At 38.4% G+C, this 26,713-nt stretch overlaps 1 protein-coding gene across 2 annotated transcripts; it reads left to right on the top strand.

Moving 5' to 3' along the window:
• Positions 1-162: 162 nt before the first annotated feature.
• LOC108055474 (calmodulin-lysine N-methyltransferase) lies at positions 163-26,453 on the top strand. 2 transcript variants are annotated; one of them, XM_017138838.3, is made up of 2 exons: positions 163-298; positions 24,234-26,453. In XM_017138838.3, exon 2 carries the CDS (start codon positions 24,308-24,310, stop codon positions 25,502-25,504), a length of 1,197 nt encoding a protein of 398 aa, XP_016994327.2. In that variant the 5' UTR covers positions 163-298; positions 24,234-24,307; the 3' UTR covers positions 25,505-26,453. The 2 variants fall into 2 exon arrangements, with proteins under 2 accessions (XP_016994327.2, XP_016994326.2); XM_017138837.3 differs by lacking the exon at positions 163-298 and adding an exon at positions 10,441-10,735.
• Positions 26,454-26,713: the final 260 nt, after the last annotated feature.

Below are 26,713 nucleotides of genomic sequence, written 5' to 3'. Positions count from 1 at the left end.
GCGAATGGTTCGATTCGGGCATAAACTAGTTTTTTGTGTAAATAAACGAGGCGCTCGGCAAGCGTTTGAAGTTCTGGCCGGGATCCCGGTTTCCCGCGTGGAATGTGTGGCATTGGGGGATAGGTGAATAGCGTGCGCCCATTGTTGTGACACCTGCAGGCCCATCATCCCCATAAACCCGTACCCCGTACCGCTTCTCCATGCGCCGGTGGCCATTAGCTCAATCATCGGTATTAAAGGCGGCGCCCTGGTGGTCCTTTATGCTGGCATAATACTTCCATTCCTTGTTGACATACAGGTAAGTGCACCTAAAGAAATATGAAGGTGTATTGTTATTATTTTTAATTGGGTAAACATTGAACAACTATTTTTAAATACCTATATTATAATTTTAAAGTATTTGTTTGGTATTTTCATTGAAAAAATATAAATTGGTAATAAATATTATAATTGTTTAAACAATTTGTTTGTTTAAAATTTTTTAAAATAACTGTTAAAATGTTAAACATTTTAAAAATTTGGTCAGTAATTATAAAAAATAAATTTAACTATTCGAAATTATTACAGAAAATTAATGTTATTCATATTTTATTATGGGTCACAAGTTATCTTAAATTTATGACTCCCTTATGATTAATAAATAAATATCCAAAACAAACACTTCCCGTATAATGACTAAATAACAAATTTCCAAATCAAAAGCTTTTCTCTCACTGCCCTTTAAACTGACAGCAATTCATATGCAGCCATCCATCGCTGACTTGATATTTTTAAAGCTCAAATGCAAATGTCGCTGCAGCATTTAAAGTTCACTTCAGCCGCAGACCTTTGACCTGACCCCGAATCACCTACGGCGACGTGGGTGGCACCGCTTACAGAACTGAACTGCCACTTTGTCACACCATCGGAGGTCGAATCATCAATCACCATGGCCATGGGTGGATTTTCCAACCCCCCTTCCCACCAAACCCCCCTGCACACTTGCCCCTCGCCCACTGTGCTCTATTTTGCACTTGCAATTGTCTGTATAGAGAATTTGTATAATTGCCAATTGCCGCGGATTTACTCGATGGCAGAGACCAAATAATATTCAGCATACGCCGTGTGTGCCAAATTAATTGTAATACATTTCGCCGCATTGCCACACACTCACACTGGCGCACTCGAGGAGCTGTTATACATATACATAACATATATTTATATATATAGAGCAGAGAGATTCGCATAACAATAAATCCAAACTGAACATTTGCGCCGCTTTGCACTTTGGAGCACTGAGCACCGAGCTCTGAGTTGTCTGTAAATTTGTGAATTTACCACGGTTCGCCTGTCAGCGTGTGTGCGTGTATTTTGAGAACATTGTTTTTGGCATATATGTGTAGCAGAAATTGCAGTAAGTTGGCCCGCTCCTCGAGGGCCGTAAAGTAATTCGAACTCTGAATGAGCTCCTCTTGCGGCTGCGGAATTCGGCAATAATCATTGAAGAATCAGCGTAATAATGCTGAAAGGGGAGTTTTGGTTATGATTAATGGGTGAGTTCAGTGAATTCGCTAATCGGTATTAATTTACAGTTTTAAGTTAAAAGGTAATCTAAAAGAGAGATAGTAAAGTAGTAAAATGTATTATAATAGCAAGCGAACTGTTTTGGAATATCATTAAAATGTCTTTATATTGGAAATAACAAAAATTTGATTATGGTTCTTAAATATTGGATTTAATTGATACATATTTTAACATATATTTATGTTAGAATTCTTATATTCTTTGAATTAAAATATAAGCTCTTTAATACGTATCTAAAAATTTGGAGGCTGTTATGATGATTAATAAGTAAATATCCAAAACAAACACATATCTTATAATAAATAACTAAAAAACTAAATTTGTTAAACTTATTTAATATTTTTTTAAGTTACATATATCAAACAAAAATTGCATTATAATTGTTTAATAAAATTGTATTTGATTTAACAATTTCCCTGTATTTCCCTTACAGCCCTCGCTGTTGTTACTTGAACGTAACACATTACGTATACGTGATGGGCAAACACTTTTCCGCTTCTCCCCCTTTTTCGTGTATGCGTATCCTTTTGCCCTTCGGTAGGCTGCAGTGCAGCAACATTTTTTTTACGGCTGTTCTGCTGTTGCGACATGTTTTGCATGGCCGAAAAACAAAAATAGGGAGGGGGCCCCAGAACAAAAGTTCAAACACTGTTGCAAACAATTTGCAATAAAATTGAATGCAAAAACCAACGAGGGAGGAAGGAGGAAAGGAAAAGAACAACGGTGGCGAAAACTCAATCATGTGGCCAGTGGAGTGGGCTACTCAGTGGCCCTGCCCCCTTTTGATCAACCTTTGTGTGGAGCTTTGAACCTTGGCGCCATTTCGCTGACCGGCGCAGCCAGGCGCATAAATTTTCCTTCGTCTTTCGACTGAGAGGAAAAGTGATGGAGCGGGGAAAGCCGAAGGCTGCAGTTCAAAAGACTCGCTTGGCCAAAGTTCAGATCAAACTTTCGTCTTTTTCTTGCGCTTTTCGACTCGTTTCGGTGCTCGCTCCCCTGGATTTCGCCATCTCGGCAGCAATGACCTACAAAAGCATTTAAAATTTACGACTTGGAGGCGATTCTGCCTCGAGATGAATGAAGACAAACTGCAGAAATGGCCAAGGAGGTGGCTATTCTTCGGACAATGTCAGTGATGCCAATCAATTGTAGGAGAAAAGGGGGAACGATAAGGCTTTTTATAGACTTCAATAAAAAGGATAACTATCTGTAGGTTTGCCTACATTTTCGGGGGAATTTCTTTAAATAACGACTTCTTTTTACAGGTGATCGAAATTAAATAAATACCTATACAGAGAAAAAAAAGTAACAAAAATAATCATCCATCGGGTATTTTATCATATCAATTTCGGCCCATCTGTTTTCATATCAAAATGATATTTCCGAACATATGATTTTGTACCATATTGAAATCATACCATTTTGTTATGGAAAAATTGTTATGAAATCATACCATTTTGTTATGGAAAAATTGATATGAAACAATATCAGTTCCATTTTTTTCTTTGTGTACCAATGTATTTCTGATTTAAATTAAATAATATTTTTATAAATTGTTGTTAAAAATATATTTATTATTCAAAACTCACGAATAGTAATATTTTTAATATATACATATTTTTAATACAAATAAATACCAAGAGATTAAACTAAAAAGGGTTAAGGCCATTCAAAACAATTATTTTTTCTTAAATATTTTGTTTAGGTGAAAAATGTGCTAATAGTAAGTTTAATAAATGTATTTTACTTTTAAATTAATAGATCCCCTTAAACGTTTAATTGCATATTCCCTAACCCAATTAATGGCCAGGTAGGCAGCTCTGCTGCTCCTGGCGACCTGACAAGCTCGTTGCAAGTTTTCCAAAGCGACCCGCCAAGCGTGGAAATTTGCACGGCATGCATCAAGCTGTTTAATTGCTCTTGTGTGCAATTACATTTAAGTAACTGAAAGGAGGAGTGCACTCTGCTGACAATTAGGTGCACACGCGTGCACAAATTAGCTCGGGCTGCGCCCACGGGGCGTATGCGTAATCGGAGGGAAAAGGCCATCGTACGTCAGACAACAAAAGGCTTTTGCCGAAAATCAGAGTGCGAAGTCAGTCTGCGTGTATCCATATATTTAGCACTATAAATATATCTCGGGCAGGAGGTCCCGAATTATTTATACGCGTACATACATTCCTCAGTTCTGACTGCACGAGTTTGGCGATTTGCAATTACTTTGCTATTTTGGCAATGGCTTTTATTCTTCGCCGTCGCTGCGTCTGTGTCTGGCCACGCTGCTGATTTTCCGAACCGCTTTTCCCCGCCCCCTTTTTCCTCTTCCCGTTTTCCCATTCAATGGTCCATTGTCTGAGCGCGCTTGGCATCGTTTCAAGAGCGCGAAATCGAATGCTGCTGCTCATTACTCATACGCAACGTGGCACATAGCGAGAAGGCAAACTAGAAAAAACTTTCAATCGAAATGGCAAATAATTGCGAAATTAAAGGGAGATTTTCGCTGTGATTTGTACTTAAGTTAATTGAAAGTATTTCAAATAATTTATTTTAAATATTTAAATATATATAACAATTTTAAATTGGATTCCTTTTTTATAACAATGACTAAAAACGTTTTTAAAAAACATATTATGAATTCATTTTATTATTTTGCATTTGTTTCAATAAATTTTGGATAATTATTTTTGTTCTCTGAAAAAACTGACTAATTCAATTTGCGTAAACACATTACGCAAGAGATTTATGCATAATTATCCCCGGCATTCTATATAATCCCCCGAAAATTGCCAAATTGAGAGCAAAAGTTCTTGAATTCATAATCATTTGAATTATACATAAATAAGCAAATTGAATGTGTTTGTAAAGGCGGCAACTGCAAAAGTTAATTATGCGCAAAGTGAAACCAAATGTTTTGGCTCAAACACCATTGCGGGCGAATGTCGAAAGCAAATTGAATGTAAACTGAGAAAAATGAAATACGATGAGCACAGTGGCGATAAGGGGGGAAGGCGAAGGGCCATCCATATAATGGCCAACTGTCCGCTGGCCTCACAGAGCTCGAAATATTGTATACAATATAGAGAAAATAGAGAATACATAAATCTACGGCTAGATGCTGTCTGGCTGATATAAAAAATGTATCACAAAAGCATTTCAAGTGCTCTGACAAAGGCGTTAAAAGCAAATGGATAACAGGCGGAACATACACAAACATATCAGCATAAAAATAAATTAATCAATTTCGTGCAGACAACAAAAGCCAAAAAAATGCGTTTGCATTTTTATTGCGAAACTTTTCCGAAAAAAAGCCAATGAACTGTTTTTTGGTTAATTCAATGTTTTAAGTTCGAGCAATTCGTTCTCAATAAAGGAATTTCTGACAAGTTCACCAGGAATTAAAAGAAATATTTATATATTTCTGAAAACTCGTAAAATAATTATAGGTATCTGCAGTACATGGAATTTAAAATCTTAAAAAATGTGTAATTGAATGAATATTAATAATAAATATTATCAATAAAAATTTCACAAGGTAAAAAATATAACTTTAAAGATAAAATAAATTACGGAAAATGTATTCTGTTCATTGTAAATCCATAAAATGGAGCACAGCAAAAGGGAAAACTTGATAAAAATAAATGATTTTTATCCCTTCTAATAAAATGTTACAGCACCCAGAACGTTGCCAAATATTTCCTTTTTAGTTTCATTTATTTTTCATATATTCTTGCAAACATTTATTCCATCTTTCACTACTCCACATAGAACAAACACTCGCGTCCTTAGAGAACATTTCAAGGGGGAAACCAGCCAAAGAATTCATTTTGGCACTCAGCATATGCGTCGTGGTCAAGGCGAAGATTATTATTATTGAATATTTTATAATGCATTGCCCAATGCCCAGCACACCAATATAAAATCTAGAGGGGGCAAAATAAATGTGTGCGAAAACTCGAGCTGCAAAAGTTTATGGCATGAACAGTTTCAATGGGGCGCCCAGCGCCAAAAAAAATGTTTTCGAGTGCGAGCCGCATTCGAGCACTTCACTGGGCGCTGGGCGTGGCAGGGGCGATGGGCGGAAGGCGGAGGAAGGAGGGGGCGTGGCTGGCGAACGGTACTTGAGAAACGGCGCGCGAATTTGTTGCCAACTTTCTGGGCATCGAAATGATGGCATCGCTGGGTACGAGAGTTCGAGTGCCCCTGGCTCACTAATTTGCCACCGCCGTTTGTCGCGCTCAACATTTTACATATTTGCCGATTCGCCGCCCATTTCGTGGATTTATGTTATTTATTTTATGGGTCTAGGTGCCGAAAGATGGTTAACGGCAGCGTTATATGCAGGGAAATATGTGCTGATATATGAGCGACATTTGAAATATTGTTCATAATGTTGAAGAAAATATGTAAGGTAATTTAAGTTAAATTAAATTATTTAAAAAATTGTATCAGTTAATATTAAAAAAGTAACCAGGTAAATATAATAAATATATCCTTTTATTTTACTTACAAAATATATAGAATTTATTTTAAAACGACTTTAAAGAACACAAATATTTTTTTAATTTTAATTTTTTTCCCGATTTTATTTATAATGATAATTAAATCAGCGTTAAGTCCTTTTACCAACAATTCTTCCTATTAAATTGTTCATTCATATTGTTTAAGTAAAAGCATTTAATATGCCCAACGAAATTCTGTGACTGTTTATTCAGGTATCTATGTTTAGCGTACGTTCACGGCTAAGATCCCTCGTGATATTTTTCAATAAACACACGACAAACGGCTGTTTACCTCCCCGTTCCCCATTTTCCGTGGCCGTACGAGATATTTATGAACCGCATTCGCATAATTATGACTTATTCTCTTTTAATCTTTGCCGATTTTGCGGACGAACAACGCGGCGTATGCGCAACGCAGACTCTGACTGCGCCAAACATATGTGCCATTAATTTGCAAGTAATTAAAATGCCTACGAATTACTGCAATCCCAATACAAACAAAAGCAAATATCTTATGCTGAATGCAGCGCCTTTGGTTTGCCATCTCCCTGCCAAAACCAAAAAATATACATCTTGCGTCATGCGCTGCACATTGTGTGGGGCACAGTTTGTGCCAAGTTTTCAAATATAAATAAAAGTTATATGCGAAAACGAAAATGTTTGCCTAGCCGATCGGCAGAAGGCGGCAGCAATTAATGCAAAATAAAATGTAATTATACTGCCCGTTTAAAAATAATCGATTTAATTAAATTTAAAATTGGATTCGTGGCTAATTGAAAAGCAGAATCGCAATCAAAATCGGAATGAGCATCATCCCGATGGCGTCGAGGGAAGGCAGCTACTTAATGCCCAATGTGCTCTCAAGCATTTGGCAGTAATTGTTAGCAAGAAAATGTTATAATTAGCGGAATTCCCATTGAGATAAAAGAAAGGCAAACAAGAAGGGACAAGTAAACCTGCTGCCAACCAGCTGAAAATACAATGTAATTATATTGATTAAATAAATTAAGTAAATAGATAAAAAGGTTTTATTTTTAACTTGTATTATTATTATTAATTTAAATTTTACATGAGTGGGAGAGAGTAATCCACATTCCAATTTCGTGCTGGCCTGCCGTTTACATTTCGAGCATATCAAATTAAGATGCCGCATTTCAAGTCAAAATTAATACCACATAATATCAAATTGATTATCGTTTCATATCAATCTTTTTTGGGGGTAGCAAATCTCATTGCATTCGTGATTTTCATTGAAGGAATATTTCAACTCTTTAAGTAACCCCATTTAGCAAAGCCAACGACTTCTTAAAGACCATAAAAGCGGAGATGTGCTGCGTGACTTGGCTGGCAAAATGGGTCCCGGGTCAGTATTTCAGCTGACTGAACTTTCCCGCTGAGCGTTAATTACCCAAAGAACCCACCATCCCATCCCACCGCCCCAAAATTAAAGGGGGCGTGGTGGTTCAGGAGGAAGGCAGGCGGAAGTGCATCGGCGAGGACGACAACGAAAACATTTCATGGCACATTATTTTTATTAATAATTATTTCACATGCAGACCAGACGGGACCGCTTGTACATCAATTTTACATGAGCAGGCAGCTTCCCTTGGCTACGCGATGGGATGTGGATGTGGTATATGGTGGCTATGTGTGGGAATGTGGGAATGGGAAGTGGGCTATGGGGCTTCTACGGGTTGGGTTCGTCCATGTTCCGGACACTGACAGCGGCCGGCGACGTTGACGCAAATCGAAAATGCCAACTGTGCGCTCGGTATCATTATTTCATTTCGCCCCTTGTGTTTTATCTTGGCTGGCAGGTCCCATAACTCGATGGTTTTTGGGTTCCGACTAGGGGTTCTTCTTTCGGCCATGTTTTAATAAGCCTTCAGGTGCAGCTGCAAATGAGCCATGAATTATTTGCACTGCACACAGATAATTGTAATTGCGGGTTTCTTGGTTTGCTTTTAAAAATAAACGCAAATTTTTGGCATGAAATAAATTTGGGAAAAATGGTTTATGTAAGCGAAGCGAAGAAAAGTTTATTTTGTGTGAAAACCTTTGCTCTTTCCCCCTAGGAAATTTGAGTTTTGATGACGCTAATCCGAGACCCTTATCAATAATGATCCAATTCGGCGGCTTCGGCTCTCTATGCCTTGGGGAATATTCACAAAAACCGCTAATGACAAATATAAATCATGGCATTGGTATGCAGAGTTTCTGGGAAACGAACTCAAGCTCCTGCCAGGAATTAGAGCTTATCCTGGCTTTGGGGTAGGACTACCGTCCCGCTTTCTCCTCCATTTCATGTGCTTTTTTATTCTGCCCTAACAATCCTAACCCGATTCTGTGTGTGTTTTGATTTGGACGACCTTATCGACTAGCAGCTCGTTCTTCCTCTTATTTGGGTTGACATTTTTCGTGTTTTTTTCCTGCTGGCGGAGACAGAAAAAAATACAAATGCCAGAATAAGAGAAGTTGGGATGGTTTTTTTCTTCATGCAGGCACTTAAAAAATATTGAACAATTCATATGTTTTTTAAAAAGTAATAAAAAAGATGAGAAAATCAGTACAAAATATTATAAAAATATAATTCCTTAATTCTTTTTCTATATTAAAAAAAGTTTTCAAAATTAAAGATTTTATATTTTTTAATATCTTTAATTATATCCTGAAAGCCACAAATTTTCCTTAGTGCAGATAACAGTTTTCCCGCAGTGTTCGAAGTTTTTTGTTGCTTTTTTCCGGTCCTGTTGTTTGAACATTTCTTTTTGTTCCTTCGTTTGTGTTTGTAGTAAAAAGTAACAAATATGTGGCATTCTTTTTTTCATTTTTTGCTCGCTTTGTGTTTTGTTTTCAGGCGCGTTGAATAAAAAGAAAATAAATAAAAATAAGACGCACACAGAGACAAAGATTTCCCAAGCCCAAAACACGCTCATTGATACGAATGCGATGTGTATTAATATAAATAAAGCGAAAAGTAAGAGAAGCAACAACAATGAGAGCGAAAATTGCGAACGACCAAAAAACTTGGGTGCCCCCGGCCCCGCAAGCATTTTCGCCAGCACCCCCGCATTTTCCTCATTTTCCGCATATTCCGCAACCCCTCGATTTTCACTTAGCACGCCTGGTTGTCTGGTCTGCCTCTGCCGGCGTCGACGTCGCGTCGCTGCCCTCGCGTTTTATTGTTTTCCGTTTCCACGCTCATCGCTCGACGCTTTCCCGAGACGCCCACAAGCGTGTTCACCTTCTTTTTTATGAATGAACGCGATTTTCTAGCCAGCGGCAAGAACAAAAACAAGCCAAACATTTAGACGCGTGAAATGTGCAAATGGAAAATCATTTAAAGGCAACAAAAGCCAAGTAACGCATAAGAACTTGGCCAGAAAAAGAGATATCAACACGTCAGAGGCTGCCCACGCAATCTAGGCACACCCACCGCCCTTTGTTTTTCCATTTCCCTGATTTCACCCAGAATTTTTCACTACCATTATCAGAAAAGCTAGGATTGGTAACAAGAGATATTGTTGTTACAAGGGGAAATAAGGTCAATTAATAGCTGAATTTTTGCCTAAAAATTACTGTTACTTAAAATACCGTTTTAAAATTCTTTCATTTTTCGTTGTTCGTTTGAGTTCAGGCTTAGAATTCTGCATACTACACAAAATCACTGACTTCATGGTTATTCCAATTAAAAAATATGACAAAAATATATTTACTAAATTCATATTTTTAGCTTGATTAAAATCATATCTTGATAATTAAACTTTTGTTTTTTTACGATTTGATTTATTTTTAATCAATCCTGCCTCGACAATAAAATAATCTCATGTAATTTTGTGTTGCATTTCCTTTTTTTTAATTTCTGTGTGTTCTAATACATAAAAACTGGTAAAATTAAGCATTAAAAAAATGTACAAAAAAAAATTCTAATTACCTTAATTAAAAATCGCGAGCCTTTTTTTTAATACTTGATTTTTTCCCCTTGCCAGATAAATTTTCTCAGGCTGCCAAAAGAAGGTCTAATAATTTGGTGAAAAATAAGAAAAAACCTGGTCGCAACCGCGATTGTGGCTTAAATAGTTTTCGGAGCCTTTGTAATAGCCTGAAACCGCCTTAACCGCTTTCGCCATCCTTAACCTCTTAACCCTTGGCTGTTTCTGTTTCAGTTTTGTTGTCTCACTTCGTTTATAGTGCGTTACATCTATGTCTTAATTTTTAGTGATAAGGCAGCGGAACCACCCACTTTGAGGGCCAACCGCCCACCCATTGTCGCAACGTGTTCGCTAGGATTCGTCATGCCAACCAACAAGTTCGATGCCGCTGGCGAACACGCTCTTTCGGATTTTCATTTCTGCTTCAGTTTGTCGTCGTCGCTCATACGCAACGTTGGCCGGGCGGAAAACACGAATTTCCACCAACTTCGGTTATTAATTGCTACTTTTGACGCGTGTGTTGCGGGAAAACATTTGTGTGTGGTTCGAAAAATTGTTGGAAAAAATCATCAAAGGAAAATAGCATAAATACCAAGCATTTCGTGAATGAAAAGTTACACTTAAAATGATTAAATATGTGTTAAAGGCCGAGTATTAAATACATTTATCAAGCGAAAACATATCTTAGGCACTGGGGAGCTTGCATCTACTTAATTGCCTCGCCAACAAGATTTTTGACTGGTAAATGATTTTTGAAATATCTTTTGTAAACATTTTGAATGCATATGTAAATTTCTGTGAGTTTCGTTGAGTTTTAGAAATTTTATTGCCCGTCGGTTGATTTGTTTTAAACATTTTCCGCACCCGGAAAACTCACAAATCACTTTGCTTGGCAACCAAAACGCATTGGAATTTGATTTTTGAATATTTCCAATGATAAGTTCGGATCTTATCTTAAACGCACAAAGGCCGCCCCGATATCAATCGCAAACCAAACATAGTATAACTTATCTAACACCCGTTGACTTTTGACTAAGCCGAACAGAAGGTCGTTGTGGTAAAAGTAAATATTATTTCTCTGCAGAATTTTCAGCTGCCGGAAATGGAAACTAGTCCGCTTTTGTTTGGCTGACTGTTAGCCAAAGACCTCGCAAAGGTCAATGCAGACTTTCCAACTCTAGGGTTAAAGTTCGTTTCGTCAAACTTTGTCAGACAAATAAATTTTGAGAGAATTCTCTGGGGCTATTGGAAAGCAGATAAAAGATAGTATTGCAGTTCTCTAAAACAAACGGGTGGTTAAGGATATAAGTTTAAGGTAGTTAGGAAACAAAATATAAAAGGATGGATAACTTTTAAAACCTTTCGTTCTAAATAATAAAAATAAAACAATATAAGTTGTTGGCTTTGGTATGATTTAAATATATTTTTTTATTTACAAATCTTTGTTAGCTCCGAAAAGACTTTATTTTCTTTATAGCTAAACTGAAACATCAGTTCTCCCTAATTTAATTGCTTTTTTGCCAACTCATCGTTGGACTTTCGTCGGCCATTCACCGTTCATAAATAACTAATTCGTTTTCGATTCTCGGCAAATATCTTGAAACGGGCTCAGAGTTCAATTGAGCTTAGACCAATGCCAATTGCAATTCCCTTTCGGCCTGCCAATCCCCAATTCTATTTGTCAATCGCTTTCAATTACATTTAATTTACGCCCAGTGATTCGCAGGCATTTCCCATTTGGTCAAGTTTTCCCCCGCCTTCCCTCCTTGGCTTTTCCATTTTCCGCCCTTTCTGAGTTTCTTGGTCTTTATTTACTCCTTGAACTTGAGTTTGACTACCGCTAAGCGTTTGTAGTTCCCCATTTTATAGCCTAATTAAAGCCAAACGTCGCATTAAATTTTGCTTGTGCCATAAAAACGTAGCGAAGATGCGACATCGTCTTTATTTATTTTGTTTAAAGTTCGGGAGCGGCGTAAAAAGAATGTCTGTTGATGATGAGGCGAACACTTGAGGGAGATTTATGGCCCCGATTTATTGATGAGCTGAATAAGACGTCTGGCAAATGAGCCGTGATTGAGAGCCGAATTGGCTGATGGCGGTGGTATAATGTCCTCCCAGGATGCTAAACAATTGCCCAGATCCCGATGCACGTGTTCGACTTGCCTTGTCCTTGTAGCCCGCCCTCCCCTTCACTTTTCCCGCCCCGCAGCCACCCACTCATCTGCAAATGGCACTAATGTCACGCTGATGAGTATTAATTGAGTACCGCTTATACACACTCGCACACTCGGTCGGTGGTATGGGGGTATGGTATCCGTAGTATCCGTAGCCTCGGGCCCATAAATCTAACACACACCCAAGCCCCTGCATCATTCCTTGGCCATCGATTGGGACTGGGATTGGGGCACATGGCAGAGCGGCCGCCGTCGCCAAAAACACTCTCATTTATTCGCAGGCGGCACACGGTCACATGGCGAAAAGTTGCGCCTTTTGCCTTATGCACTGAGCGAATAATACAAATATCAAGCTTTATTTGTGTAATAATATTTTCTATCAAATTATAATTAAAATATCCAAAAAGAGACGCAAGAATGAATTTTAATTAATATTTAGGAATTACACTTATTAAAAATTTGTTTTTTTTAATGATTTGTTTATTTTTTATGGCTCCAACTTGATTAAATAAATCATAATCTGCCTTTACAAATCTCCTGTCATTTTAATTAAACATTATATCAGAGACTTGATAGGCTTTTTATATAACCAGCTAGTGAATCATTGAAGTGAGCAATTGAAAAAAGGGTTTATCATGCCAACTGAGCATTTATATTTGACCACATTTTCAGAACTATGTTGATTAAGGAGATTATATATATATTTTCTACATGGCTTATTGGCAAAGTTGCTTTTGTTTTTGTGAAATCGAAATCGTTTACGATAATAAACAAACAATACTCAACAAAGTACGTGTTTATGGTTATCTATTGCGTTTGATAACATTCAATAACTTCGACCTATGCGATCTTTGTCTGTGGCTTTGTAACTGAAATCTGAAAACATAAAAAGTTTTACTTCCATTTTTTATAATTACAAAAGAAGGAAATATTCTCAAAAAATATAAAATTTCGTTATTAAAGAAATAGAAGCTAAATCATAAATGATAAAATTGTATCATATTTATATTTTAATTTATATTGATGCAATTTAGTTTTTAGTTTTACTTTTTAAGGTAAAACAATTAATCACATAATTTATGCATTTCTTTACATAAAAATGGTTACTAAATTATGCGTCATCGAAATAAGTTTATTAGTTAGTCAGTTATACGTATACCAATCTTTCGAAAAAATTGTATCCCATTTAAGTGATATTTTTATGACCTTTCTTAAAAATACGTGGTATATGGTTTGGAAACGAGATATACAGCACATATATGAGTATTATATTACCTCATTTTAATTATTGCACTTTGTGTTTTGATTTAACTGAAGTGAACGCTGAGATAAAATCTTTCCTCGGACTTTCCTCGGTGTATTTTCTTGGCTTGATGTCTGAGGCATATGGTTTCGTGACTTGTGCTGACCATGTTTCGCTTCTGAGTGGAGAGCGGAGTGAGGGCGTCTGTGCATGTGCGCTGGCCATTGTCCTGGCGGTCCTGCCTCCCGAGTCCTTTGTGTTGCGGGCCCCTTCTCAGTGGCACATCACACATGTGGGGCTTTGCATTTTCCTCATGGCCTCCTCAAACCCCCCCAAATTTTCCCACTGGAGGCAAACAATTAGTGCGGGTTGCTGTTGTTGTTGTTCTGTTATCGTTGCGTGTGTGAGTTACTGTGTTTAAACAGTTGGCGTCAAAATTATAATTAAAACGTGCATCAAAGTCGTAAGCGGCAGCACAGCATGTCACAATTTGTTATTGTTGCAGCCGCCGGGCTTTTAGAAAATTTTGTGATTTATCGGCAAAGTCGGAAAAGTCCTCTCACCCTCCCTCGCCCACTTGACAGCGCGTCCTTGTAGCTTAATTGAATTTTTATTGCCAAGTTTGCATAATGTGAGCCGGGCTGCGTGAGGGTTCTGACGACCGGAGGATCTGGTATACGTAATCCTGGGGAATTACGCACACGCCGCGTCAGCACGAAAATTTTCACTCGAATGCAGTGACCCATTAAGCTGTGATAAGCAACAGCCACAACAGCAACTGCAGTGGCGACCACAAAAAAACCAGAGGGAAAAAGGTTGGCCAAATGGGAGCGAAACGGTGGCAGGACATGTAATAATCAACTAACGAACTAACCAACTATTTTCGCTGCAGTTGGCCGTGATTTTGCGATAAGCTCGCTACCCTTTCTAGAGAAACGGGGATATCGGGCCAATAACTCAGACACAAGGCAATATTTTATAATTAGTGAAATTACTATCTTAATATTAAGCCTTAATTTAAAGTTATATACATATAAGCAAAAAATAATAAATATTGGGTTTATTTACATAAACCAATTTTTTTTTAATTTTAAGAACGTATTCATATTTATTTAAATAATTATTAGGCTTACATAAATATTATTATTTTAATTTTAAAAACCTATCCTTATTTATTTAAATAACTATTAGGGTTATTTACAGAAATATTATTTTTTTCAATTTAAGAACCTTTTAAATTATTTTCTTGGAAGTTGTCTAAATTTAAAGCCAGGTTGTTGTTTAAAACACACAGCTCATGTTCACATTTTGAACAAGTTGAAGAAATACTGCTTTATTGATTACTCTTTTTTTCGTTTTGAAAGAAAATGGAATATCCGATGCCATGTCACTCGAATTTATGCATATTTTTCACTTCTCGATTGTGTATGGAGGAGCCACTTGTGTTTGCATGCTCAAGAGAGTGCCGTCAACGTATCTGACGATAATCGCAAAATAAATAAATTCCTCGTGCGCCCCAAGAGGCTGAGATGAAAGTGAATTGAGTAGCATAAAGCCTTCGATCCAGTCCAAACATTAGCTTTTGTAGTAAGTCCCAGTCACTCAGTTTGTCAGTCCATCAGTCCGTCGGTCCGTCAGTTTGTCCCTCAGTTAGTCAACCCATCAGTCAGCTAAGTTCATTTTAGCTGCCCCTCAGGGCACTTTGCAAAAAAATATAAAAAAAAGCGAACCGAAAAAAAAGTTGCATGCGTCAAGCTGATTTTTCATTCATTGCAGCTCAGGGCATTGTGTTTCCCGCTGCCTTTTCCTCTTGACTTCTGACATGGACACGCGATTCAGGGGGACACCCGACTTCTCATGTGTCAAAGTTCATTAGAAAACATCCTGTGCGCATATATGCATTTTCATATATTTCATTTTATTCTCCACAACAAAAACAGGCGGACGGAATATAAATTGAATTGAAATTGTGCAGTGAAAGGGCTCAGCAACAAACCTCAATGGGCAAAGATTTCTGTATTGTGATTTGATTTATGAAAAAGGCACTTACTTTTGTTTTTCAGCAGCACACATGTATGTACGTTAGTAGGTATATAAATATTTCCAATTCAGAGATTTATGGCAACGAGGCCAATGTTGGTTGTTTGTCTACTGGAATACGTAATAGCTGCATAGATGGATGGCTATTTGAACTATTACAGATGCCAAAGTTGATTGCCTTAACCAAGATTGATTTCTAACAATATTTAATTTTACCTTTCCTTTTTTAATTTAAAACCAAGAACTAAATAAAATAAAATATTACTTAAATTAACCCAACATGCTTCCCAAGCTTTTAAAATATTATTTTACGCTTTTCTAAGATAATACATTTTTTTGTTGTTTTTTTTTAAGAGATTGCAGCAGATTTAATTAAATTTATTATATACGAATAAAAATACGATGGGGGTAATAATTCAATTGCACTTATCAAGATCCAACCAGTCGATTACCTTCAAATTATCGCTGACAGCTGAAGTGATTTTCTTCAAATAAACCCATTTCCTAATATATTATGACCAACACTGACAATATGGAAGTCAGAAACTCTGGCAGATACGAGTTAACCGAGTTAACTGTCACCCAAAATGAAGATAAGCCAGTCGACAGTCAATCATTTGTCAATAAAACGGAGCACCAGCAGGTCTGCTTAGCAAACATATTTTCAGTTAAAGTAACAGTTTATGCCACTCCAGTGGTCAATTGGGGTTCCGAATGTGACCCTTCATCGCCGCCCTTCCCCCCATTTGAGTGATGTTTACATTGGCCAATTCCCCGGAATCTGCTCCCTGGCTGAGGAACTGGGTTTTGTGGAGGCTGTGCGTGCGGCCAGCGGAGCGTGCGTGCCTTTCCAGCTGAGTGATGAAAGCATTTAGACAGGCTCATGCTCCATCCCCCACTTACATTCTTCCCCGGCAGACACAGCTTATTCGGCAAAGGACCAAGGACCAAGGACCACTTATGTGGCACACAGAGGAAGTCCCCGCTTCGACATTGGCATCCTTTGGCATCCTCAACTGCGACAGTAGAGTACTTAAACAGGGACATAACTTTGCGTATAGAATATCTGATACCTAGTAGTGGATACAAAAATCTGAAAACTTGTTCTTATTAAATTTTTTCCTTAAAATTAACCAAGTTAATGGGAAACTAAACGTTTTCCTTTCTTCACATAATAACTCCCACATATATGTAGTTTTCCTAGAATACTATGGAGAAACTATGAGTCTCAATTTCCAAGAATTGGTAACCAATTAAAATTCGCAATTCAATTGAGTAAATATTTCCTTTTTCCCTAAAAAACACATAATTTTCCAACCGAAATTGAAATCAAAACTGTTCTGGTTGAACCTTTTATATTTGTATGCCCAACTAACAAGAAATGGTTGATTTAAGGAAAACGCAAAATGTGTCATTAGTTTAAGCCCGCAAAGACTCCTCTTCGGCACTAAACAAATTAGTATATTTACCGTTGACCCATTAAGGGGTAAAGCAACATTTTCAGCAAAACCCTAACACAACAACCCTCCATCCCCTTTCCCCCGGAATCGTCCACATATATGCAGAACTTTAACCAGAATCCCAGCGCCAGTTGAGCATAGACACACGTCACATTTTTGCCTGGCTACCGGCATATGATGCACCTGAGGCGAGATACCTGGCGAGCCTGCCCATCCCCCTGCCACGCCCCCTTCTGCCGACTATTTATAGAGCGGGCAGAGTGTCCTGTACCATGTTAGCATGTGCCACGTCCATGTCCCTTCGTCCTCGTCGGGATTGTTTCATTAGCTGGTTTATAGCCAAGTTTCCGCAGGCTGATTTCTCTTAAATATTTATTTGATTAACATTGTTTACTTGTTAACAGTCTTGAATTCCTTACTATTTAATATTTATTTAGTAGGGGAGTGTTGGGTAATTTGACGAGTAGGGTAATGTGACGAACTCGTCGAATCTCATACATGACGACACGACAAAAATTCCAAATAAATGTAGTCGTCTCCCCTTATCGTGTCGACAATGTATTTACAGTAATATTAATAAGAAGTCCCGTTATTTGTTCGTGAGGTAATTTTCGCTAAAAATGTGGTGCGCAAACTAGCAAACCCATTCAATTTACTTGTGTTTCAGCAGTGCCAGAGCAAAGATGAGTGGAAAATAAAATCAGGCAAATATATGCACGTATACATGAGATCTTTATCAACAGTTTTTGGTACCTCGCGTTTTTTTCTTTTGCGCCGTTTGAGAGTGACACCGTTTTTGCTCCAAGTCTACCTTGTAGGGTATCGTGACGAACTTTTTGTAGGGTATTGTGACGAACTTTTTTTATTCAAGAATTTTAACTGTTATCGTTGATTATTTGTAAAAAAAATGTAATAATACCAGATAACATTTACTGCTGCAGTTTTATTGTTGTTTTTAATAGTGACGTCAGTTTAATTTAATTTTAAAAAAATTTGCACTTTGACCATTTTTTTTTTTTGGAAGTTTGGGTATTATCTTATTACTTCTTTCTTTTCCGTATCGAAAATAACCTTTCCGTAAATAATATAAAAAAAAATGTATTTTTTGTTTGTAAAAAGGATGGTTTACACCAAACGCTGTGGGATTTGGCTACGTTGAAATTTCGAATCCAAATTTTTTTAGAAATATGCTCAGTAAATGTAAGTAACTTTCTGCTTTTACACTTTTAAAAAATATTGATTTTTGGAGAAGTTACATTAAAGAACAAATCGTTCGTCACATTACCCTACAACTTTTGAAAGTGCAAAAAAAGAAGGGTTCACGCTAAACGCTGTGGGATTTAGCTGCATTGGAATTTCGAATTTCGAATTTTACAGGGATATGCTCAGTAGATGTAAGCAACTTTCTGCGTTTACACTTTTGAAAAATATTGATTTTTAGAAAAGTTACATTCAAAAAACGAATCGTTCGTCACCTTACCCTACACTCCCCTAAATATAGTATGGTAAGGTCCAATAAAAGTGGTTAAACTGCTATAAAACCCATTTATTATTCAACATTTTTACAGATATTTTATAAGTTAAAGTTGGATGATACAAAATTGTCTATTCATAAAATTTTGTTGAATTTTTAAAAATTTTCTTAGTTTTTTATTTAAATTTAAAATGTAAAATTTAAATCCTTTCCTTAAGTCGTTTTTGTTTTTTTTTAATAGTCAAATACGTTTTACATACTAGATAAATAGCGCGTACATTTATTCGGGCAGTTTCTTAATCTTAGAAAGACGGTTTTAATAAATATCAAATTAAGTTATAAATTATAAATCATTCAATTTTAATTTATAGCGATTTCCCCCAGAAAATCCGTCAACACAGGTCCTGGTTCCTCTAAGGGATGAGGGGAGCTCCAGACATTTGACTGAGTTGCCAGTTGAAGCGAGAGTTGTCTCCATGACAATATACATACGAATGCCATGCATCCATATGTGTATGGTGTACGGAGTACAGTGTACAGTGTACACTGTACATGCAGATATATATATGTATGTCGTACACGGTCTATTTGTACTTGGTGTGTTGGCCAACTTATGTGTGCCATGTTTGTGTGCATGTTTATGGCGCAAACTATTTGCCTGTTTATTTATTGATGCGTCTATTTATTTTCGCCTGTGAATGAAACAAGTCGCTGGCGAAATTTAATTTTCCAGTTTTGGGGGCTTTTGCTAAATATGATTTGCTGCCTTTTGTTATTAAATAGGGTTTCCTAATTGTTTGAATGTGTTTCTTCCGTTTGTGGGTCCTTTTTCGGGGGTTGGAACAGCCAAAGTGGATTAACTAGAAACTCGGTTTTCTTTCCCTTGTATTTTGTTCTTTTTTCTGGATTTGTTATGTTAATGTCAGCTGCTAACGATGTGCTGTGTGTCCTTGGGCCCCTTAAAGGTTGTCCTTTTTCCGGGGGCCTGTTATCTGCTATTTTTAAATCGAGGCGCCTGCCAAAAATGTTGGTCGTTGACTGTGATGATTAAGAGGCTGCCAATGACGCTGTAGGATATTCCATCTATGGCCCAGAATCCAAAGACAAAGGGACAGGACCTCTGGCAGACCCCCCAGTGGGGTCAATTTCTTGAGTAGATAATATAATTTCTGCCAGATCCCCGGGAAAGTCGAATTCCCCAAGGTTCCCTCTGCCCATTTGGCAACTTGGCGACTTTCAGTTATTTCTACAAAATGTTTTACATATTTGCGCTTTTTGCATGTGCACACAAGAAAATTGTGTTGTCATATGGGAGAAAGGGTAAGGGGTTTGGGGGAGTTAGCATACGGTCCTGGCATAATATGTAAATTTTCCAGCTGTACGTGGCTTAAATTGCTATCACAATTTCCAAATAACTTGCAAAATGCCAAAAAGCAAGGGAAAAAAACATCAAAAATGCTTGGAAGGCAATCCGAGATGTTAAGAATATTATAAAAGGATATATGGGAGAGATGTACTTGGGGTTTGAGGATTTCATAAATAAATATTTTTTTTTATTCTTTTTCTTAAATATTATTGTTTTAAAGCATTTTAATTTGTTTAAGTTCTTTTTTGTATACCTACAAAACCACTTAGGCTCTCCCATTTTCCCTGACCATTTACAAAACTGCCCATAAATTGAATCAATACAAGTCTCTGCGGCGTTGGCAACATTCTGGCAACTCACTCAATGTGGTTGGCCCGTCATTATTGTCCGGCATAATCACATTATTTGTGCAGTGCTGCAGATCGGGGAATTCCCCTTGAACTTTTCCTGAATGTCACGAGCTGGCTGTGCGGTTCGCTCACCTCGACAGGCGGTCCTCCCACTTTTCTACGTTCCCACTTTTCCCAATCCTTGTAGTGCCATTACCACCCACTAAACACTGAACCCCGAACAACCTCTTCATCCCCCGGCGTCAAATATTATTTTAGCCGAGCCCCAGAAAGCGGGAAATGCGAGTGAGTGACAGGCAATAAAAATGGGAGGCGACACTCGGCCCGGCCACTTCCGGCCAGGCCGGAAATGTTTCTGGACACCAACGAGAGGGGGTGGTGGTCGGGTGGACCGAAGGCCGAGTGGCGAAGCCGTGTGCTATGCAAATAATTTAATTAATATTTTATACGGACACCCGTCGACCGGCGAGGCGGAAGAAAATTGGATTTTTATTTACATTTTTGCACTTACTTGAACCCGCCCGAGGATTCTGAATGGGAATGGGCATTGAGTTAAGGAAGAAATGCACAATAAAACCAGATGCGAGCGTAAATTAAATCCCAACCTCTTCATACATATATATAGATCGATGCGTTGGCATTGGCCTGCAGTCAAAATTGAGAAAACATCGAAAAAAAAGCTCAGACGAAATCAACTTACGCCTGTAAACAGTAAACAAATCGCTGGGATAAATTCGTATACACTGATACATATATCTGCAGAGATAGCTCAGACAGTTAGTTGCTCGTAAATCGGTGGGGATTATGTGCGCTAATAAAAGTTTAAGACGCTCGAAAAAAATATACTCGTTCGAGAGAACGAGGAAGCGTTTGAAAGTCTTTGACGATTACGCATACGCCCTGTGCGCCAAAGGTAATTACTGCGTACAGAGCGAAATAATGATGATGATTAATGGTTGAACTAAACTGAGTGGAAAGCAGCTATCATTTATGATTTTAGCTAATAGTTGGCCATGATAATTAGGTAGCAACTTTAAAGATTCCGTATTTAAAGAAAAATTAAATACTTATTTTGAAAACAAACTAGAGTTTTTTTTAGATATTAAATCTGTATTCTTGTTTTTTCTATTTTAAAATAATCTTTAAGACATAAAATGAAATCAAAACTCTGTCCCAAAAATTTCGCTCTTATCTTAGTAGAATATTAAAAATTCTCTGATGCCGGGCTGTCATTCATAATTAAATTTGACTGTGTTATCTCTTAACTCTTTTTCACAGTTGGCTCTTTGTCGAGCGTTTGTTTGTCTGTATGCCCAGCAGTCATGTGTCTGTTGACACTTCTGGCCCCCAAGGTCAGAGACGAAATAATAATCATAAAAGCGAAAAAAACCCGCACGAGAACATAAAAAGAAAAGCTGAGCAAATTTCGGTGACAGTAGATTGCAATAAATAATAAATTACAGGAGTTAATGCGAGCAATGAGCGCGGCGAGCGTCGGGCATTCATCACATGGATGTGGCTATATAGTATATACTATATGGTATGTCCTATAAAGTCTCGCGTGATCCGCCAATTTCGGGGGAAAAGCTGAAGGAAAAGCGAGGAACAGGCGTGGAAAACGGGGAAACCCCCATCGCAACTTTCTGCCACATTGCGTTGCCAACACGCACGTCAGTCATTCCGCTTACTTCTGAGTTTTTCCGAGTTTTCCGACTGCCCCCTCCCCCTCTTCCCTTCGAAACCCGCCGAGTGGCAAGTGAAAAACCTTTTCTTCTCTCATTGTTCTGGGAACTTTTTTGCCAGTTTCTCAAGTGATTGAATTGAATTGAATTGGATAAATTTGCCAGAGTAAAAAACTTTAAATTTACAATGATTGAAGCAACCGCCGATGTCGATATTGTACTTGCAAATGAACTACGGCAAAGTGCTTTTCCCCCATTCTCCCCGGAAAAGGTAAGCTAATCGCGCTGGGCAAGCCACGTCTCAAGTTTTTGCCGGCAGGTTGAAGCGGGATTTTCCAGGGCATTATGTAAACATTGTCGGTTTTTATTGTCGGACTTTAAAGTTCCCTTGAAGTTTTAGCGGAAAACTTTGGCCATAGGCAAAAGGATGCGGGCTTACGGACACGTCCTCGAAGGGAAGCTGCTCAATATTCATGTTCTACTCGTTCGGCGAATGCAAATCAACATTCCTTAAGCCCGGCAAAGTTTTATTGGGCCAGCAATCAGGTTTCTGGCGATGGCTTCTCAGTAGTTCGGGGGAACTTCGTCAAAGTTGTTAATGTTTGATAAGGAACTGATGGCGAACACTAAGTGAAATGGCAAGAATTGGCAATGTCAGCTGTAATTTCAGATTCAGTTGGTTTTCTCTTTGATTGTGTTATTTTGGATCAATTGTTTATTAGCCTTGATTTTTTAAATGATTTTATTAATCATTTTTTTATTAATAATTTATAAAAATAAAGTTGCCTGTTTGACATAAAATTAAAATATATAATAATTATTATGCTATTTTAATTGGAAAAAAATTGTTATCTTAATAATCTGTAATTTCTACAATAAATTAAAATAAAATATATAATCTTTAATTTGCTATTTTAATTGCAAAAAAAAGTTTAACCACTATCTGAATGGAATTTAAACACAGACATACGTTAAAGCCACACGGCACAGCGAGTTTTGATTAAAATTAAAATATTTATGCCCGATATTTGTCCACCTGCAACCTGCGTATCAACTTGTCAAACTGTCAATATTTGGCTACGTAATTATTAGCGCATTTGCGGTGGCAACGAAATTAATGAAATACCAAAAACACCTCAAAGCCTGCGACAGTAAACAGTGCGTATTATTAATGTGGCTTGGAATAGCTAATAATTATTAGCCATTATAATCGGATGCATAAGCAAACAAACAAACAGTGCAGCAATCTGTCATATTCATGTGCGGTTAAGCTGTTTATCAATTAGGTTCATGGGTTCCTTACCCGAGAATCTTTGCCATTCCAAAACAAATCCAAAAGACAAACACATAAATTCATAAGAATTTCCCTTGCTCATCCAGTAAAACATTGTGAGGTCCAGAAATTCCGGAGCAGGTGTCATTGGTCAGGCGAAAGCCACCCACCACCACCCACAGCCAAATGGAAAAACATACCTTTAATCGGAACTGAACGCCCTCTCTTATCACCGATAGACTCCATATGCCAGTGGGAAGTGGAAAACGGGAAATGCGCTGGCCTTTTTGCTGGAAAACCTGCCATCTGCCTTTGTCTGCGCTTTCACGTCAGCATAATTAACGTTTTTTTACGGGCTGTAAAATTTCTTAAATTTGATGAATTTATACGTACATGTACGTCCAGTCAGATTTTCAAAATATACAGAGTGAAAATGTGCAACAATCAAAACAATAAAGGCCAAGGCAGCCGATTTGTATATTTACTGGGTATTCTTTGAATTTCTATGCCTGCTTCTATTTTCGTTGAGGTTGGCTAATTTTAACACTAGTGCTTGATTTATGAACAGAAATTTAATTATGTAGACCGACACTATAAAATTAAAGCATATATATTTAAAACTAATTTTGAAAAAAATAAAAGTTTAAATATTTTTATGTTTAAATGTTAAAAACATGCCAATATACATTTTTTAAAAATGATATATATTTTTAAAATTTTAAAAGAAATATTTTTGAGTTTTAAACAGTTTTCTTTTCTATTAAATTAGTTTTTTTTTAAGATTCCCAATAACAGAATTTTTCCAAGCTATAAATATATACATGCAAAATAACACAGTAAAAAAACGTCGACACCTTGGTTTTTATTCCAAAATGTGTCGGCCATAAAATGTGTAGATAGCAACAAATGTGCGTACATATATTCATAGACTTCTCGTCGACAGAAGTGAAGCCAAAGATTTTCCTTTGGATTTCGCTGCTAGGTATAATTTGTTTTATTTTTATGGTCGGATAATTTGCATTTTTAATGCCATTAAAAATTCATAATTGGAAAATAATGGGCCTGAAAGAGGGCGCCGCGAAGCAGAGTGAAAAATCGAGCGATGGAAGGGGGAAAACTTTTTCGAAAACTTTGACTAATTTTATAACTTAGTTCTGTCTTTTCTTTCCTTCAACAGGGTGGAAAATGGAAATGGAAAACTGAGGAGAGGGAAGTGAAAACGAAAGTGAAACAAACTGGGCCTGAAGTAAGATGTCAGCAGCGCTAGTGCAAAAGGCGACGGAAACTCAACTCGACCAGGCACAGCTGGCCACCATATCGTTGCTACTGCAATACGACATCGACAACACACTGAATGCGCTCAAGGAGCAGAAGAAGATGACGCTGGACGCTCGACTGGGTGGCTGTGAACTGCCCACCGCCGCCGTGATCAACAACAACAGCCAGGACGACAAGGACATCAACCGCAATATGCCGGAACAGAGCGAGCTGGACAAGGGTATCGAAGCGGCCTTCATGCCGCCCACTCCGCCAGCCACGCCCAACCTGCAGAACACCGCCCAGAAGCGCTGGAAGATCCTGGCCAAGGTGCTGCGCAAGGACTCCGAGGAGACAGTGTCCTCCTCCAGCGATGAGTTTGCCGAGGAGCAAACCGCCTCGGTGCGTCGCTTCAAGAGCTTCGATCTCCTGCGCCAGGACAGCTTCGAGGATCACGTGAGTCTCAAGTGCTTGGGCAAGACGGAGAACTGGTACAAGTACCGCATGCAGCTGGAGAACGAGGCGGAGTACTCGGTGAATATACATCACATGGAGCGCCAGCTGACCGCCAGCGATCTGATGGGGTTTAATAATACCGGAAACATATGCGTTTGGCCCTCGGAGGAAGCACTGACCGCCCTCGTGCTCTCCGAGGTGGCTTCGTATAGGGGCAAGTGGATCCTGGAGCTGGGCGGAGGCTTCACCTCGTTGGCCGGCCTCATGTTGGCCAAGTACGCCACTCCCTATGCCGTCCACCTGACCGACGGCAATGAGATATCGGTGGAGAATGTGAGGAAGACCGTTTGCCTCAACGAGCTGAGCTGTTACACCAAGTGCTCGGTGTTGAAGTGGCAGGAGAAGTGCAGCAGATCGCCGGCGGAGCAGGCCAAGTTCGACTTTATCCTGTGCGCCGACTGCCTGTTCTTCGATGAGGCGCGCTCCGCCCTGGTGGACACCATCTGGTATTATCTGGCCCCCGAGGGATCGGCCCTCATAATGGCCCCGCGTCGCGGTCGCACCCTGAGCGTCTTCCAGGACGAATGCCTGGCCAGGGGCTTCCGCGTGGAGCTGGCCACGCGGTATAACGAGACCATCTGGCAGCGGCACCTCCAGCTAAAGGCCGATTCGGAGCTCTACGACGAGGACCTCCATTATCCCCTGCTCCTCCGGTTGTGCAAGTCGCACAGCTAGGAGAAAATCGAGAGGGGGGAAGAGCCACTCGGCTGCAGTAGGTGCAATTAAACTTAGTCAATGTTTTAGTTGATAGCAAGCAAATTCCAGTTTACACCTTAAACAACAACAAAAAAATGAGGCCAACCTGCGGTTCTCGACGAACAAAAAGAAATTCCTCCCACACTGAATAAAAAATATAGAGCATGTCAAACTCGTTAGACTGGTGCTGGAAAAAATCACGTGAAATGATTGGAAAACATATATTTTTTGTTATAAATAAATTTGGTTCATTAAAGGTCTGGATAGTAGAAGGAAATTTAAAATGTACCTTTACCTCTAGCAGGTTCCAATGGATTATCCATTATAATGAAAATTCTTTAATTTGTTTTAAAGTCCACTTGGGACTTTCACAGCCATATCTATAATACTCAAGGTAAACTTAATTAATGAAAACACATCGGTACATATTCACGGCTTTAAAGCACCAGTCTAGTGATCACCTTTAGCACGTAGTTCACTGTTAAGTTGTGTAACAAAAAATTCCTTTGATATGTAAATTTGATTTGCGTTGATTCCACAATTTTTGTAACTATTTTTTTTACAAATACTCCTCGTTATGTATATGTAGTTACCATTACGTATGTTACACACCCACCATACACCACCCACTCCCACACCCACTCCTCCACCCACCCACACACACACACAAGTATTATTTAAATATAACGTATACGCTGAATAGCATACTTTTGGGCTGCTTTCGAAATTACTTGGAACAGTGAACACCCTCAACTGAAACTGAGAAAAGCGGAAAATGGATTCCCTGAAACCATACAAACAAAGCAGCAGCGCTCGACCAATTAATTAATAGTTAACTAAACTTAGTGTACTGTAATTACCTAGAGCATGTGTTAATGGTTATATGATGATGATGAGATAAATACAGTATCGAAATGCCACATACACATGGGCACTTGTTTTACTGCCTGCCCCCGAAAAAGGGCAAGTCAATGGTATATTGCAGTGATGTCAATGGTAATCGTCATGAGCAAACATATTGTCAGAGTTATTAGCGGGCCGTTCATTAAAATACCGATGTGGATTGGGATTGGGATTGGAATTGGGAACGGGGCGGCGAAGGAAGCAGAAGCCGGCGGCAATCAGGCGCTTTTTTATGGCGACTGCGACAGTGGCCAGGCAATTACTTTAACTGTGCCGGGGTCCAGA

The sequence above is a fragment of the Drosophila takahashii genome, chromosome 2L (assembly GCF_030179915.1).
Source record: "Drosophila takahashii strain IR98-3 E-12201 chromosome 2L, DtakHiC1v2, whole genome shotgun sequence".
NCBI lineage: Eukaryota > Metazoa > Arthropoda > Insecta > Diptera > Drosophilidae > Drosophila > Drosophila takahashii.
This window is presented reverse-complemented; position numbering and strand designations above follow the sequence as displayed.

What these genes read in the sequence shown, in the direction of transcription:
- LOC108055474 (XM_017138838.3), top strand. Translation starts at nt 24,308, where the DNA reads ATGTCAGCAGCGCTAGTGCAAAAGGCGACGGAAACTCAACTCGACCAG.